Raw genomic sequence first — 14,565 nt, forward strand, 5'->3', positions numbered from 1 at the left:
ACACAAGCCAAGAAACGACAACTAACAAAAGTCCACATAACACCGAATGTAGATGACCCATACCAAAAAATTCAAATAGGCTATGTCAACGCCAGATCCGTAGTAAACAAAATAGCAATAATAACAGACTGGATCACGTTAGAGAACCCTGACCTACTCTTCATCACTGAAACCTGGATCCACGACCAGAAGGACCCTATCATTTTAAACCTATGTCCTCCAGGATACAAAATCACCCACTGGACCAGAAAAGAAAAAAGAGGAGGGGGCATAGCACTCATATACCGATCTCACCTCACAATTGAAACCACTGCGGAATCTATAACAACCCAACTCGAAATAGCCTCAATCAGAATCCACCATAAAACACTTCTCGACCACCTAAATTGCGTCCTATTCTACAGACCACCATATAACTGGAACGAAAGCCAGGCGGACTTCATGGACTTCGTTTTAAATACATGTGTATCTAACTCCAATACAATAGTATTAGGAGACATTAACCTTCACCTTGAAGACCCAAACTCTACCAACGCACGAGATTGTAAGGACTTCCTTCATCTATGTACTGGAAAATTGGAGGGTGGCCAATGTAACGCCGATATTTTAAAAAGGTTCCAGAGGAGACCCTGGAAATTATAGACCGGTGAGTCTGATGTCGGTGCCGGGCAAAATGGTAGAGACTATAATCAAGAACAAAATTACAGAGCACGTTCAAAAGCATGGACTAATGGGACAAAGTCAACATGGATTTAGTGAAGGGAAGTCTTGCCTCACCAATCTGCTGCATTTCTTTGAAGGGGTAAACAAACGTGTGGACAAAGGTGAGCCAGTTGATATTGTATATCTAGATTTTCAGAAGGCGTTTGATAAGGTCCCTCATGAAAGACTACAGAGGAAATTAGAGGGACATGGGATCGGAGGTAGTGTCTTACTGTAGATTAAAAACTGGTTGAAAGATAGGAAACAGAGTAGGACTAAAAGGTCAATATTCGCAATGGAGAAGGGTAGTTAGCGGGGTCCCTCAGGGATCGGTGCTGGGACCTCTGCTTTTTAACATATTCATATATGACCTAGAGATGGGGATAACTAGTGAGGTAATCAAATTTGTCAATGACACAAAGTTATTCAAAGTGGTCAAGTCGCGGGAAGATTGTGAAAAACTACAAGAGGACCTTACGAGACTGGGAGACTGGGCGTCTAAATGGCAGATGACGTTTAATGTGAACAAGTGCAAAGTGATGCATGTGGGAAAGAGGAACCCAAACTATAACTACATCATGCAAGGTTCAGCGTTGGGAGTCACGGACCGAGAAAGGGATCTAGGTATCGTCGTTGATGATACGTTGAAAACTTCTGCTCGAGTATTGTGTTCAATTCTGGTCACTGCACCTCAAAAAAGACATAGTAGAATTGGAAAAGGTGCAGAGAAGAGCGACAAAGATAATACAGGGGATGGGACAGCTTCCCTATCAGGATAGGCTGAAGAGGCTGGGGCTCTTCAGCTTGGAGAAAAGGCAGCTGAGGGGAGATATGATAGAGGTCTATAAGATAATGAGTGGAATGGAATGGGTCGATGTGGAGCGTCTGTTTACGCTTTCCAAAAATACTAGGACAAGGGGGCATGCGATGAAGCTGCAGTGTGGTAAATTTAAAACAAATCGGAGGAAATTTTTCTTCATTCAACGCGTAGTTAAACTCTGGAATTCGCTGCCAGAAAAGGTGGTTAAGGCGGTTAACTTAGCGGACTTCAAAAAAAGGGTTGGACGGCTTCCTGGAGGAAAAAGCCAAAGAATGTTATTGAATGGACGAGGGAATACAGTATTTCTAGGATGGATGGGACAAATTGCTTGTTCTTCTGGCCGCTGTCGGTGACAGGGTGCTGGGTTCGATGGACCCTTGGTCTGTCCCAGAATGGTGATACTTATGTACTTATGTGACCTTACATGGCCAAACATGCAAACAACCCACGTGAAGGGTCACACACTTGACCTCATCTCATATAAATTGTCCACTGATCAGAACCTAACCATAACACAAACTAGTTGGACAGAAACACCATGGACTGACCATTACAAACTAAACCTAGCTCTAAAATGGTGAAAAAGGGGTTCTACCCACACACGAGAATACACAACTTATAGCACGAGAGGACAAATAGACCTGAATACGTTCTGGCAACAAATATATAACAACGATTGGAGAGCACAAACGGAATCCATATATTACCTCGCAGAATGGGTCAAAAGATGCAGACACATACTAGACGAAATAGCACCCTTACCTCACGTAGACACAACTCGATACCGTAGTTCAATGAAGAACTGAAAAAACTAAAAACACAAACTAGGAAACTGGAACGCGCATGGAAAAAAATAAAAGATGAACACACACTCAACGCATGGAAACAACTACAAAGGAAATATAAATACGCAATAAAACAGACTAAAAGGTCGTACTACAAAACTAAAATTGGACCAAACTACAAAAACACGAAGAAACTATACCATCTCGTGAACAAACCACTAGACACAACACCGGTTACCACAACCAACACTGACATTCCATCCGCAGACAGCCTTGCTAAATATTTCAATGAAAAAATCATAAACCTAGGCAAAACTCTACCTCAGAACAACATGGACACAGAAAACTTCATTAATGGTCTAGATCCAATCCCTGGTGAATACCCTGCTGACAGAATATGGTCCAATTTCGCTCTACTCACCGCCGACACAGTTACCCAGGCAATTAAACAATACTCAAACAGCCACTGTCAACTGGACACCTGTCCCAGCTACCTAATACGATCTGCCCCCCAAAGCTTCATAATAGATCTCACATCCCACTTAAACTTCATGCTTCAACAGAGTATATACCCTCAAGAAAAAGGCAACATCCTGCTCACCCCAATACCAAAAGACACCAAGAAAAAAACAAATGATATTACCAACTACCGCCCAGTAGCTTCTATCCCATTAGTAGTCAAACTCATGGAAGGACTGGTGACCAAACAACTCAATGACTATATAAACAAATTCACTATACTACATGAGTCACAATCAGGATTTCGACCCCTACACAGCACCGAAACAGTACTACTCACTCTCCTAACCAAATTCAAGCAGGAAATAGCAACAGGCAAGAGCATTCTCCTCCTCCAATTTGACGTCAAGTGCATTCGACATGGTTAACCATAACAAACTGCTAAGAATCCTAGAATACTTCGGAATCAGTGGTGGCACTCTGAATTGGATTAAGGGCTTTCTAACCACAAGAACATATCAAGTGAAATCAAAAACAAACATATCGTCAACGTGGAAACCAGGCTGCGGAGTACCGCAAGAATCATCACTATCACCAATCCTCTTCAACCTCATGATGACTCCACTAGCCAAGACCCTATCCACCCAAGGCCTCAACCCATTTATCTATGCTGATGACGTTACATTATACATCCCATACAAACATGATCTGGCGGAAATCACGTCTGGCGAAGGCGCAAGCGGAAGAACAAATGGCTAGAAATGTAAGGAGGGGCGACAAAAATTTCTTCAGGTATATTAGTGAAAGAAGAATGACTAAAAAGGGAATTGTGAGACTAAAAGATACAGCGAACCGCTATGTAGATAATGATGAAGAAAAAGCCAATTTGCTAAATAGATACTTTTGTTCTGTTTTCACTGAAGAAAATCCTGGAGAAGGACCGCGAGGGACTGGCAAAAGTACACCTGAGAATGGAATGGATATAGCACCATTCACGGAAGAGAGTGTGTATCAACAACTTGGAAAGCTAAAGGTGGACAAAGCCATGGGACCGGACGGGATCCACCCCAGAATATTGAGGGAGCTCAGAGAGGTCCTGGCGGGTCCTCTTAAAGATTTGTTTAATAAATCCTTGGAGACAGGAGAGGTTCCAAGGGACTGGAGAATGGCGGAGGTGGTCCCTCTTCACAAAAGTGGTGATAGGGAAGAAGCTGGAAACTACAGGCCGGTAAGCCTCACTTCGGTTACTGGAAAAGTAATGGAAGCCATGCTGAAGGAAAGGATAGTGAATTTCCTAGAAGCCAACAAGCTGCAAGATCCGAGACAACATGGTTTTACCAGAGGGAAATCGTGCCAAACGAATCTCATAGAATTCTTTGATTGGGTAACTGGAGAATTGAAACATCGACGTGCTATAGACGTAATCTACTTAGATTTTAGCAAAGCTTTTGACACGGTTCCTCACAGGAGGCTCTTAAATAAACTAGATGGGCTGAAGATAGGTCCCGAAGTGGTGAACTGGATTAGGAACTGGTTGACGGACAGACGACAGAGGGTGGTGGTAAATGGAGTTCGCGCGGAGGAGGGAAAGGTGAGTAGCGGAGTGCCTCAGGGATTGGTGCTAGGGCCGATTCTGTTCAATATATTTGTGAGTGACATAGCCGAAGGGTTAGAAGGTAAAGTTTGCCTATTTGCGGATGATACTAAGATTTGCAACAGAGTGGACACCCGGGAGGGAGTGGAAAGCATGAAAAGGGATCTGAGGAAGCTAGAAGAATGGTCTAAGGTTTGGCAATTAAAATTCAATGCGAAGAAATGCAAAGTGATGCATTTAGGGAGTAGAAACCCACGAGAGACGTATGTGTTAGGCGGTGAGAGTCTGATAGGTACTGAGGGGGAGAGGGATCTTGGGGTGATAGTATCCGAGGATCTGAAGGCGACAAAACAGTGTGACAAGGCGGTGGCCGTAGCGAGAAGGTTGCTAGGCTGTATAGAGAGAGGTGTGATCAGCAGAAGAAAGGAAGTGTTGATGCCCCTGTACAAGTCCTTGGTGAGGCCCCACCTGGAGTATTGTGTTCAGTTTTGGAGGCCGTACCTTGCGAAGGATGTTAAAAAAAATGGAAGCGGTGCAAAGAAAAGCTACGAGAATGGTATGGGATTTGCGTTCCAAGACGTATGACCAAAGACTTGCTGACCTGAACATGTATACCCTGGAGGAAAGGAGGAACAGGGGTGATATGATACAGACGTTCAAATACTTGAAAGGTATAAATCCGCAAAAAAATCTTTTCCGGAGATGGGAAGGCGGTAGAACTAGAGGACATGAAATGAGATTGAAGGGGGGCAGACTCAAAAAAGGTGTCAGGAAGTATTTTTTCACGGAGAGGGTGGTGGATGCTTGGAATGCCCTCCCGCGGGAGGTGGTGGAGATGAAAATGGTAACGGAATTCAAACATGCGTGGGATGTGCATAAAGGAATCCTGTGCAGCAGGAATGGATCCTCAGAAGCTTAGCCAAAATTGGGTGGCGGAGCAGGTGGGGGAAGAGAGGTTGGTGGTTGGGAGGCGAGGATAGTGGAGGGCAGACTTATACGGTCCATGCCAGAGCCAGTGATGGGAGGCGGGACTGGTGGTTGGGAGGTGGGAAATACTGCTGGGTAGACTTGTACGGTCTGTGCCCTGAAAAAGGCAAGTACAAATCAAGGTAAGGTATACACATATGAGTTTATCTTGTTGGGCAGACTGGATGGACCGTGCAGGTCTTTTTCTGTCGTCATCTACTATGTTACTATGTAAACTGAGCTTAAACATCATGAACTCATGGGCAAATGCATTCCGAGGAGTGGCCTAGTGGTTAGGGTGGTGGACTTTGATCCTGGGGAACTGAGGAATTGAGTTCGATTCCTGGCCCAGGCAGCTCCTTGTGACTCTGGGCAAGTCACTTAACCCTCCATTGCCCCATGTAAGCCGCATTGAGCCTGCCATGAGTGGGAAAGCGCAGGGTACAAATGTAACAAAAATAAATAAACTAAAACTCAATACAGAAAAAACACACTGTCACATCATCTCATCCCAATACAATACATACAAACCCACAAACATTAACACCCCAGGATACACCCTCCCTGTCTCAAACAGCATGAAAATTCTTGGAGTAACAATTGACCGTAACCTATCACTACAGACCCAAGCGAAATCCACCATAAAGAAAATGTTTTTCTCAATGTGAAAAGTCAAATGTGTAAAACCATTCTTCCCGAGGGAAATATTTCGTAACCTGGTACAGTCCATGGTATTAAGCCACGAAGATCACTGTAATGGAATCTATGCGGGATGCAAGGATCAAATCATAAAGAAACTTCAGACCACCCAAAATACAGCAGCCAGGCTTATATTTGGAAAAACAATGTTTTGACAGCACCAAACCACTCAGAGAAGAATTGCACTGGCTACCAATCAAAGAACGCATCACTTTCAAAATCTGCATGACTGTTCACAAAATTATTTACGGCGAGGCACCGGGATACATGACAGACCTCATTGACCTGCCAACCAGAAACACCACAAAATCTGCACGATCATATCTAAACCTCCACTACCCAAGCAGCAAAAGACTCAAATACAAATCCATCTATGCAACCAGCTTTTCCTACCTAAGCACACAACTATGGAACGCATTGCCAAAAGCAGTAAAAACTACGCTCGACCACCTAAATTTTTGGAAAGCACTAAAGACAGACCTGTTCAGAAGAGCATACCTCACTGACCCAACATAAAAATACCGGTCACTTGCGACACAACATAACCAAAGACTGCAACGGACATTACCTGACTCTTCTTCCCCCTTTCCCTCTCTAAGTTCCCCCCAACTGTTTCCTACCATACATATACCTCATTAAACCACAATAGCACTTTGTATTCATTCATACTATGTATTTGTTCAAACCATAATCGGCTAACACCATTAATGGTTATATGTAAGCCACAATGAGCCTGCAAAAGGTGGGAAAATGTGGGATACAAATGTAACAAATAATAAAATAATAATAATTTCAGTTCTGATGTTTCTTAGTGCTGATTTTAGCCATAACTGTTTGATGGGATAAGCCAGTGATTTCCAGACCTACATTTCATTTTCTCATGTTTAAGAATTACTTTCCAATTACCACAGAGCTGGGACAGCACCACTCCAGTCCTTGAGGGCCTCTGCTTTCCAAGCTAAGCAGTAGAATATGGTTCTAAGGCCAAATGTACAAAAATATATGTAAGGAGTATTCATTGGAGAGAATTGGAAAACAAGAATTATTGGCCCTTGAGGACTGGACATGTGAAGCCTTGCTATAGAGACTTTTGAAATGCTGTTTGATCTTGCATGGATTCTCTTTTCTAGATGAATTTGTCCCCTTATTATATCTCTGTGACTACTACTACTACTACTATTACTTAGCATTTCTATAGCGCTGCCAGGGTTACGCAGCGCTGTACAAGTTTAAACACGGGGATGGACAGTCCCTGCTCAAGAGAGCTTACAATCTAACGGTAACAGACTACGTAGTCAGTGTAGGTAACAGGAATGGGGAAGGTGGTTAGGCGCCAAAAGCAAGGGAGAAGAGATGGGCCTTGAGTAAGGACTTGAAGATGGGCAGGGAGGGCGCATGGCGTAAGGGCTCAGGAAGTCTGTTCCAGGCATAAGGTGCTGCGAGGCAGAAGGGGCGGAGTCTGGAGTTAGCGGTGGTGGAGAAGGGTACAGATAGGAGTGATTTGTCCTGAGAGTGGAGGTTACGGGTGGGAACATACGGGGAGAGGAGGGTAGAGAGGTAATGGGGGGCAGCAGATTGAGTGCACTTGAAGGTCAATAGGAGAAGCTTGAACTGCATACGGTAGTGGATTGGGAGCCAGTGAAGCGACTGTGAATCCAATTTATAGAACAAATTTGTAATTAACACACTTGGAAGCTTATTTTCAAAGCACTTAGACTTACAAAGTTACTTGCATAGTAACCTATAGAACTTTGTAAGTCTAAGTGCTTTGAAAATGAGCCCTATAATTATCATACCTTAGAACTGAATAGATGAGCTCATTCAGACCAATATTCAAAAGCAACAACCACATAAGTGCTTTTTAAAAATTTTTAATCCTACCACTTAAATGGATAACTTTCGACTGTTTGAATTGCTAAACAACCAAGGGAAGTGGCTATACAGAAAACAATTGAAGATCGCTGCCATCCATATAGGTAACTGGAATGCATTTGCTCTACCCTCGCTCCACTGTATGGTCAGGGAGAATTTTCAGTGGTGCTGTCCATGTGAGTGCTGCAAAAATTCCTAGATAAGGCACTGAAATTATGTGGCTGTGGTTAGGTGCCCCTTTGCATGCTTACAAGCACAAGAAAGTACCAAATACATGAATCATCCTCGATTCCCTAAAAGCTATTCTATAAGATATGCGTAAGTACTACAGTGCACAAATGCAAGGGGTGTACACATGGGTGGGGCAAGGGTGTAGCTATGGAGGGCACAGGCCCCCCTCCAACGCGCTATAAGAGTCTGCCAATAGTGGCTACAGCGATTTACAGCAGTCAGCCTCGGCTTTCTCAGTCACAGACTGGTGCTGTATGTTTTTGCTTTGGTTTAGCTAGTGTTAGGATGTGTAGCTAGGCTGCTTTTGTTCTTTCACCTTTATCTTTAAAATCGAGCGTGGTACCGGAAGATTGGAGGGTAGGTCATGTAACGCCTATATTTAAAAAAGATTCCAGAGGGGATCTGAGAAATTATAGACCGACTAGTAAAAAAGGCCCGTTTCTGTTTGAAAGGAAACGGGCGCTAGCAAGGTTTTCCTCTGAGTGTGTATGTTTGAGAGAGTATATGTGAGAGTAACTGGGTGAAAGAGGCTTCTGTTCCTGCTGCTGTGCATTCCCAGTGTTGTGCTGATTCGCTGCTCCCTGTATCGTGGCTCCGCCCCTCTCCCTTCTACTGGCGAATCTGGTGTGGGTTGTGTGATGTCACTATTATCTACTACATGAGGGACATCACCTCCAGTGGAAACAATGGTTCCAGGCAGCCTCAGAATGTTGGAGGTGAGAATTATTATATAGGATGTGCCTGACGTCAGTGTCGGGCAAAATGGTAGAGACTATTATAAAGAACAAAATTGCAGAGCATATTCAAAAGCATGGATTAATGAGACAAAGCCAGCATGGATTTAGTGAAGGGAAATCTTGCCTTACCAATCTATTACATTTCATTTCTTTGAAGGGGTGAACAAACATGGAGTGGAGGAGTGGCCTAGTGGTTAGGGTGGTGGACTTTGGTCCTGAGGAACTGAGTTCAATTCCCACCTCAGGCACAGGCAGCTCCTTATGACTCTGGGCAAGTCACTTAACCCTCCATTGCCCCATGTAAGCCGCATTGAGCCTGCCATGAGTGGGAAAGCACGGGGTAAAAATGTGGATAAAGGTGAGCCGGTTGATATTGTGTATCTGGATTTTCAAAAGGCATTTGATAAAGAACCTCATGAAAGACTCCAGAGGAATTGGATAGGAAGTAGTGCTCTATTGTGGATTAAAAAGTGGTTAAAGGAAAGAAAACAGAGAGTAGGGTTAAATGGTCAGTATTCTCAATGGAGAAGTGGGGTTCCGCAGGGGTCTGTGCTGGGACCTCTGCTTTTTAACATATTTAGAGATGGGAGCAAGTGCAAAGTGATGCATGTGGGAAAGAGGAACCTGAACTATAACTATGTAATGCAATGTTCCACATTAGGAGTCACCGATCAAGAAAGGGATCTCGACGTCGTTGTTGATGATACATTGAAATGCTCAGCTCAGTGTGCTGCGGTGGCTAAGAAAGCAAATAGAATGTTAGGTATTATTAGGAAAGGAATGGAAAACAAAAGTGAGGATGTTATAATGTCAGGTCTATAGCTGGTGTAACTGCAGGCACCTAAAAGTGAGGTTCACTGATACTGGGTTACACTTAGCATTCTACAGCAGAATCTGGATGCCCAGATGCCATCATAGAACTGGCACTTACCATACAGCATCGCATTGCCCACAATTGGGCACACCCGTATAGAATTACCACCCTAACGGCCGCCACTAAGCGTACAAATTTGTTCCCAAAGGGGTTAAGTCTAACTCAAGGCTATCTCTACTTCAGGAAGCAGGTGAAAGCCTGGCTCTTCTCCCAAGCCTGTAATACATAAGGTGACTGTCTATACACCACTCTGCACCTGGACTAGCTTGCTACACACACTGTAACTTAGACCAGTTCCTTATATCTCAACTATATAAAGAACTTGCCTTGAGTTTAGCCACCCATCTATTTATCCTAATTGACTCTGTATCACCCATCTTGTCCCCATCTATATATCTGCACTTGGCCCTTCAGCGATATGGTAAGCTGAATTGTAGAAAATCATTGACATCATATCTGTTATTTGAATGGTCTAATGTGTGCTTATATTTGATTAGTATTATGCTGACATCGTATTTTGAATTTCAGTACTGTCAAATGTGTATATCATTGATCCTGTTTCATGGTAGTCCTATTATTAGGTTTCAATCTGCTGTTTTCAAATTTACCTCATTCATTGTATTTATGTTCATATTTTTTCAATTTTACAATTGTTATGCTGTTAACAAAATTGTAAGTTTGATGTTAAAATGCACCTACTGTACACCGCCTTGGGTGAATCTCTTCATAAAGGCAGTTAATAAATTCCAATAAATAAATAAATAATTTTGAATATTAGGCCCTTAAGTTATCCATTTAGGACAGTGATTCCCAAACTTTATCGGTTCATGGCGCAACTGGGCTACATATTTACTCTCAGGTCCCGCCTCCCCAGTGCTGCCTGAGCTGCAAACAAATTGACGGCATGCTTCAAACACTACCAACTTCCTTGATGCTCAGGCAGCATAGAGCTCAGGCCTCAGCCAGCGGACCTCTTCAGCTGGCAGGGCTTATTTGCTTAGTTGATATCCCAGTGCCTAAAACTACGCGCATCCATTTACACCAACGAAAACGTGGCATACATCCCTGCATACAGATTTACGTACACTGAGCCATATCCTATAACTACGTGCGTAAATTTTGGAATGCCCATGAAATGCCCATTTCCCTGCCACTTTTGAACTGCACACCTTAGAATGCAAGTACGGTTCATTAGAGAATACATTGAGGGGCCCTTTTACTAAGGTGTGCCAAAAAATGGCCTGCGCTGGTATAGGCGCATATATTGGACGAGCACAGGTCCATTTTTCAGCGCACCTGCAAAAAAGGCCTTTTTTGCTGAAAACGGACATGCGGCAAAATAAAAATCAGTGCACATACATTTTGGGCCTGAGATATTACTGCCACCCATTGACTAAGCAGTAAGGTCTCATGTGTTAACCGGGCGGTAATCATCGGCACACGTACACTGCCAATTACCACTCAGTTAATGCCACATGGTAGGAAATAGAAATAATTTTCTTCCGCGCATGTTGGACGTGCGTCAAAATTAGAATTACGGCCCAGGGCATATAGGTGCCTACACATCTTATTAAAAGGTCCCCTTAGTGAGTTGTGCATGTAAATTCTATTTATTGCCAATTGGTGCTCATTATTGCTTGTTAGTGGAGGAGTAGCCTAGTGGTTAGTGCAATGGACTTTGTAGTGGACTTTGATCCTGGGGAACTGAGTTCGATTCCCACTGCAGCTACTTGTGACTCTGGGCAAGTCACTTAACCCTCCACTGCCCCTGGTACAAAATAAGTACCTGAATATATGTAAACCGCTTTGAATGTAGTTGCAAAAACCTCAGAAAGGCAGTATAACAAGTCCAATTTCCCTTTCCCTATTTGAGATTCTACATGGAATGTTGCTACTATTGGAGATTCTAGATGGAATGTTGAGATTCTGTTGCTACTATTTGAGATTCTTCATGGAATGTTAATGTTGCTATTCCACTAGCAACATTCCATGTAGAAGCCTGCCCCTGCAGATCAGCAATGCGTCTGCGCAGGCTTCTGTTTCTGTGAGTCTGACATCCTGCACGTACGTGCAGGATGTCAGACTCACAGAAACAGAAGCCTGCGCGGCCGCATTGCTGATCTGCAAGGGTAGGCTTCTACATGGAACATTGCTAGTGGAGGAGTAGCCTAGTGGTTAGTGCACTGGACTCTGATTCTGGGGAACTGAGTTCAATTCCCACTGCAGCTCCTTGTGACTCTGGGCAAGCCACTTAACCCTCCATTGCCCCAGGTACAAAATAAGTACCTGAATATATGTAAACCGCTTTGAATGTAGTTGCAAAAACCTCAGAAAGGCGGTATATCAAGTCTCATTTCCCTTTCCCTCCCCTTATCAATGCTGATTAGCTTGTTAAGCCAATTAAGTTGCATGCATTGTTATAGTATATTCCTGGATTTCCACGCAGATCTCTAGGCGCGCTATATAGAATTGGCAGTATGTGTGTATGTAGTATTTATTGGTCTGATCTATAATTTTATAGATAAAAAATAATCACGGGAATGATAAACTGTGAATAGGTCAGTCATACAGCTTACCTGTCTGAAGTCCGAAACCCTCTGATATCTTCCTCTTCATCTTATCCTTGAGCCGAGCAGTCTCCACAACCGCACTGTACACCTCCGGCTCCATGCAATCTAACGCCAGTGCAGGGCTGGGTGTCTGGTTCACATCTCTTGTATCCTCCAAATCCCGGTTAGCGATTCTGCTCTCACAGCTTTCAGAAGCAGACACTGTTCCAGAATAAGGCTGGTCACCATCAGTATCCCAGGGAAATGGCTTCTTCATCTGCATGCTTAGTGCAGACTGCAAAGAGGCTGCATGTGGAAATAACGCAGCTGGTGAACTTATGACCAAAGCCAAAGCAACAAGCTGCTTATCAACCTCCCCTACAATTTATTTATTTATTTATTATCTCATTTATACCCCACATTTTCCCAACTGTATCAGACTCAATGTGGCTTACATCGCTCCGCAGAGGGGAACGCCAATGCAGTAAATTAATCTAATACAATAATAAATCTACAATTGAAATAATAGGGAGGAAGGGGAAGGAATGAAAAGAACAGGGGAACAAGGGGAGAAGGGGGGAGGGATGGTATGTACAAAGTTGTCAGTAGATTTAGTGTATCAGGCAGTGGAGACATATGTTGAGTCCTTGGAGTAGGCTTTTCTGAATAATATAGTCTTAACAGATTTCCTGAAACTCAGATGGTTGTGGATGATTTATAGTTTTTGGTAAAGAATTCCATAAATGTGAGCTTATAAAGGAGAAGGATGAAGCATATGTGGATTTATACTTAAGCCCGTTGCAGTTTGGGTAATGAAGATTTAGATATGAATGGGATAGTCTCAGTACATTCCTTGGTGGTAGGTTGATTAGGTTAATCATGTAACAAAATTACAGAGCGTAAATGGGAAGGTGAGTTTAAAAGGGAAACTGTACTGGTGCAACATTGCAAGACTACTCCTAGCAAGCAGACATGGACTACATTTTGGCATCTGTTTAAAATAAAATCCAGGTACTTTCTAGAAGAGTAACCATTTTCTAGACTGCCATCAGCCCATCTCTCACAGGAAGTACCATAGGCACCTGCTGTGTCAACAAAACACAATTGTATTGTGATCTTAAACAGAGAAACATAGAACTTGACTGGAAATAAGGACCATAAGGTGCCTCTAATCATCCCAATTTCTTTTCTACTACCGTGAACCCTACACTGTCTCTGGTCTTCCCGTCATCTCATGCCTTCTTGAATTATGTTAGTGTTTTGAGCTCCACCACCCTTCCTTTGAAAATGTTTTGTTACCCCTGATTCTACCACCCTCGCAGCATTGTATCATGGCCGCCTGCACTAGAAGAAGGATCAGCAACCCTGTTACAGCACGTGGGCACATTCTGCCTGGCACATTGCTCCCTGTAAAATGTCAGCATTGTAAGAATTGTCAGAATCTTGCAATACACTACATCAGTGTTTCCCAAGCCCAGTCCTGGAGTACTCCTTGCCAGTTAGGTTTTCAGAATATCCACAATGAATATGCATGAACTTGATTTGCTCTGAGCTGTGGGGCTGATTTCTCTCAACTTTTTAGCAATTCATTCCTACACAAGCCAAAGCAGCAGCGGTGTGAGCCTTGAATGCTGGCACAAGAGAGAACTTGGATTTAAGAATGACATGGCATCGGACCATCTTTTATAAAAAAAAAAGCTAAGTGCCTTTAAAAAGTTTTTCTCCTTTTTTCCCCCAGAGAAAGATATTAATCCTTATGTATGGACTTTTATGGGGTTTAGAGACTGAAGATTTAAGAGAAAGCACTTTCACAGAACTATTATTGAGTGCTAGTGTGAGTGTCTCGGGTGGGGCACCATGAGAGAATAGGTATTTTTAATGAAGTTAAGTTTATTTCAGAGCACTGGGTTTTTGCTCACTAAAAAATTGAAAATTACGGAGTAGATCAATGATCTAGAAGCTGGTCCACCCTTAGAGGGATAAAATCACTTTGGCGTTTCCTCGCTTGGGTGAGTTATTACTCTGAGACTACTCCACACGTATATTAATTATTTATTGATTTGTCACTATTTATGTAGTTATATCTGTTCTTTTATTGGTTCCTCCCCTGATAGAGACCCTGGTTCTTTTATTGCACCAAAAGTGAGTGGCATACTTTCTGCATTGCATGGGGGCGGGCATTGGCGCGGGGCACCACTGAACTGGTCAGCACAGGGCCCAGCAATTGCTAAGACTGGCCCTAGGCTATAGATGCAAGATAGGCCACAGACTCGGTAC

At 43.2% G+C, this 14,565-nt stretch overlaps 1 protein-coding gene across 5 annotated transcripts in view; it reads right to left on the minus strand.

Annotated features, from left to right (window-relative positions):
- The window catches only part of TOGARAM2 (TOG array regulator of axonemal microtubules 2), a 161,589-nt gene that overhangs the window by 92,951 nt on the left and 54,073 nt on the right, over positions 1 to 14,565 (minus strand). For 4 of the 5 annotated variants that reach the window (XM_030196133.1, XM_030196129.1, XM_030196131.1 and 1 more), the window contains exon 4: positions 12,316 to 12,594. The exons of the other annotated variant lie outside the window; for it this stretch is intronic. In XM_030196133.1, coding sequence (XP_030051993.1) covers positions 12,316 to 12,594 — 279 coding nt within the window. The remainder of the gene's footprint in view (positions 1 to 12,315; positions 12,595 to 14,565) is intronic. 5 annotated transcript variants of the gene reach the window in all.

This window comes from Microcaecilia unicolor, chromosome 3 (genome assembly GCF_901765095.1).
Source record: "Microcaecilia unicolor chromosome 3, aMicUni1.1, whole genome shotgun sequence".
Taxonomy (NCBI): domain Eukaryota; kingdom Metazoa; phylum Chordata; class Amphibia; order Gymnophiona; family Siphonopidae; genus Microcaecilia; species Microcaecilia unicolor.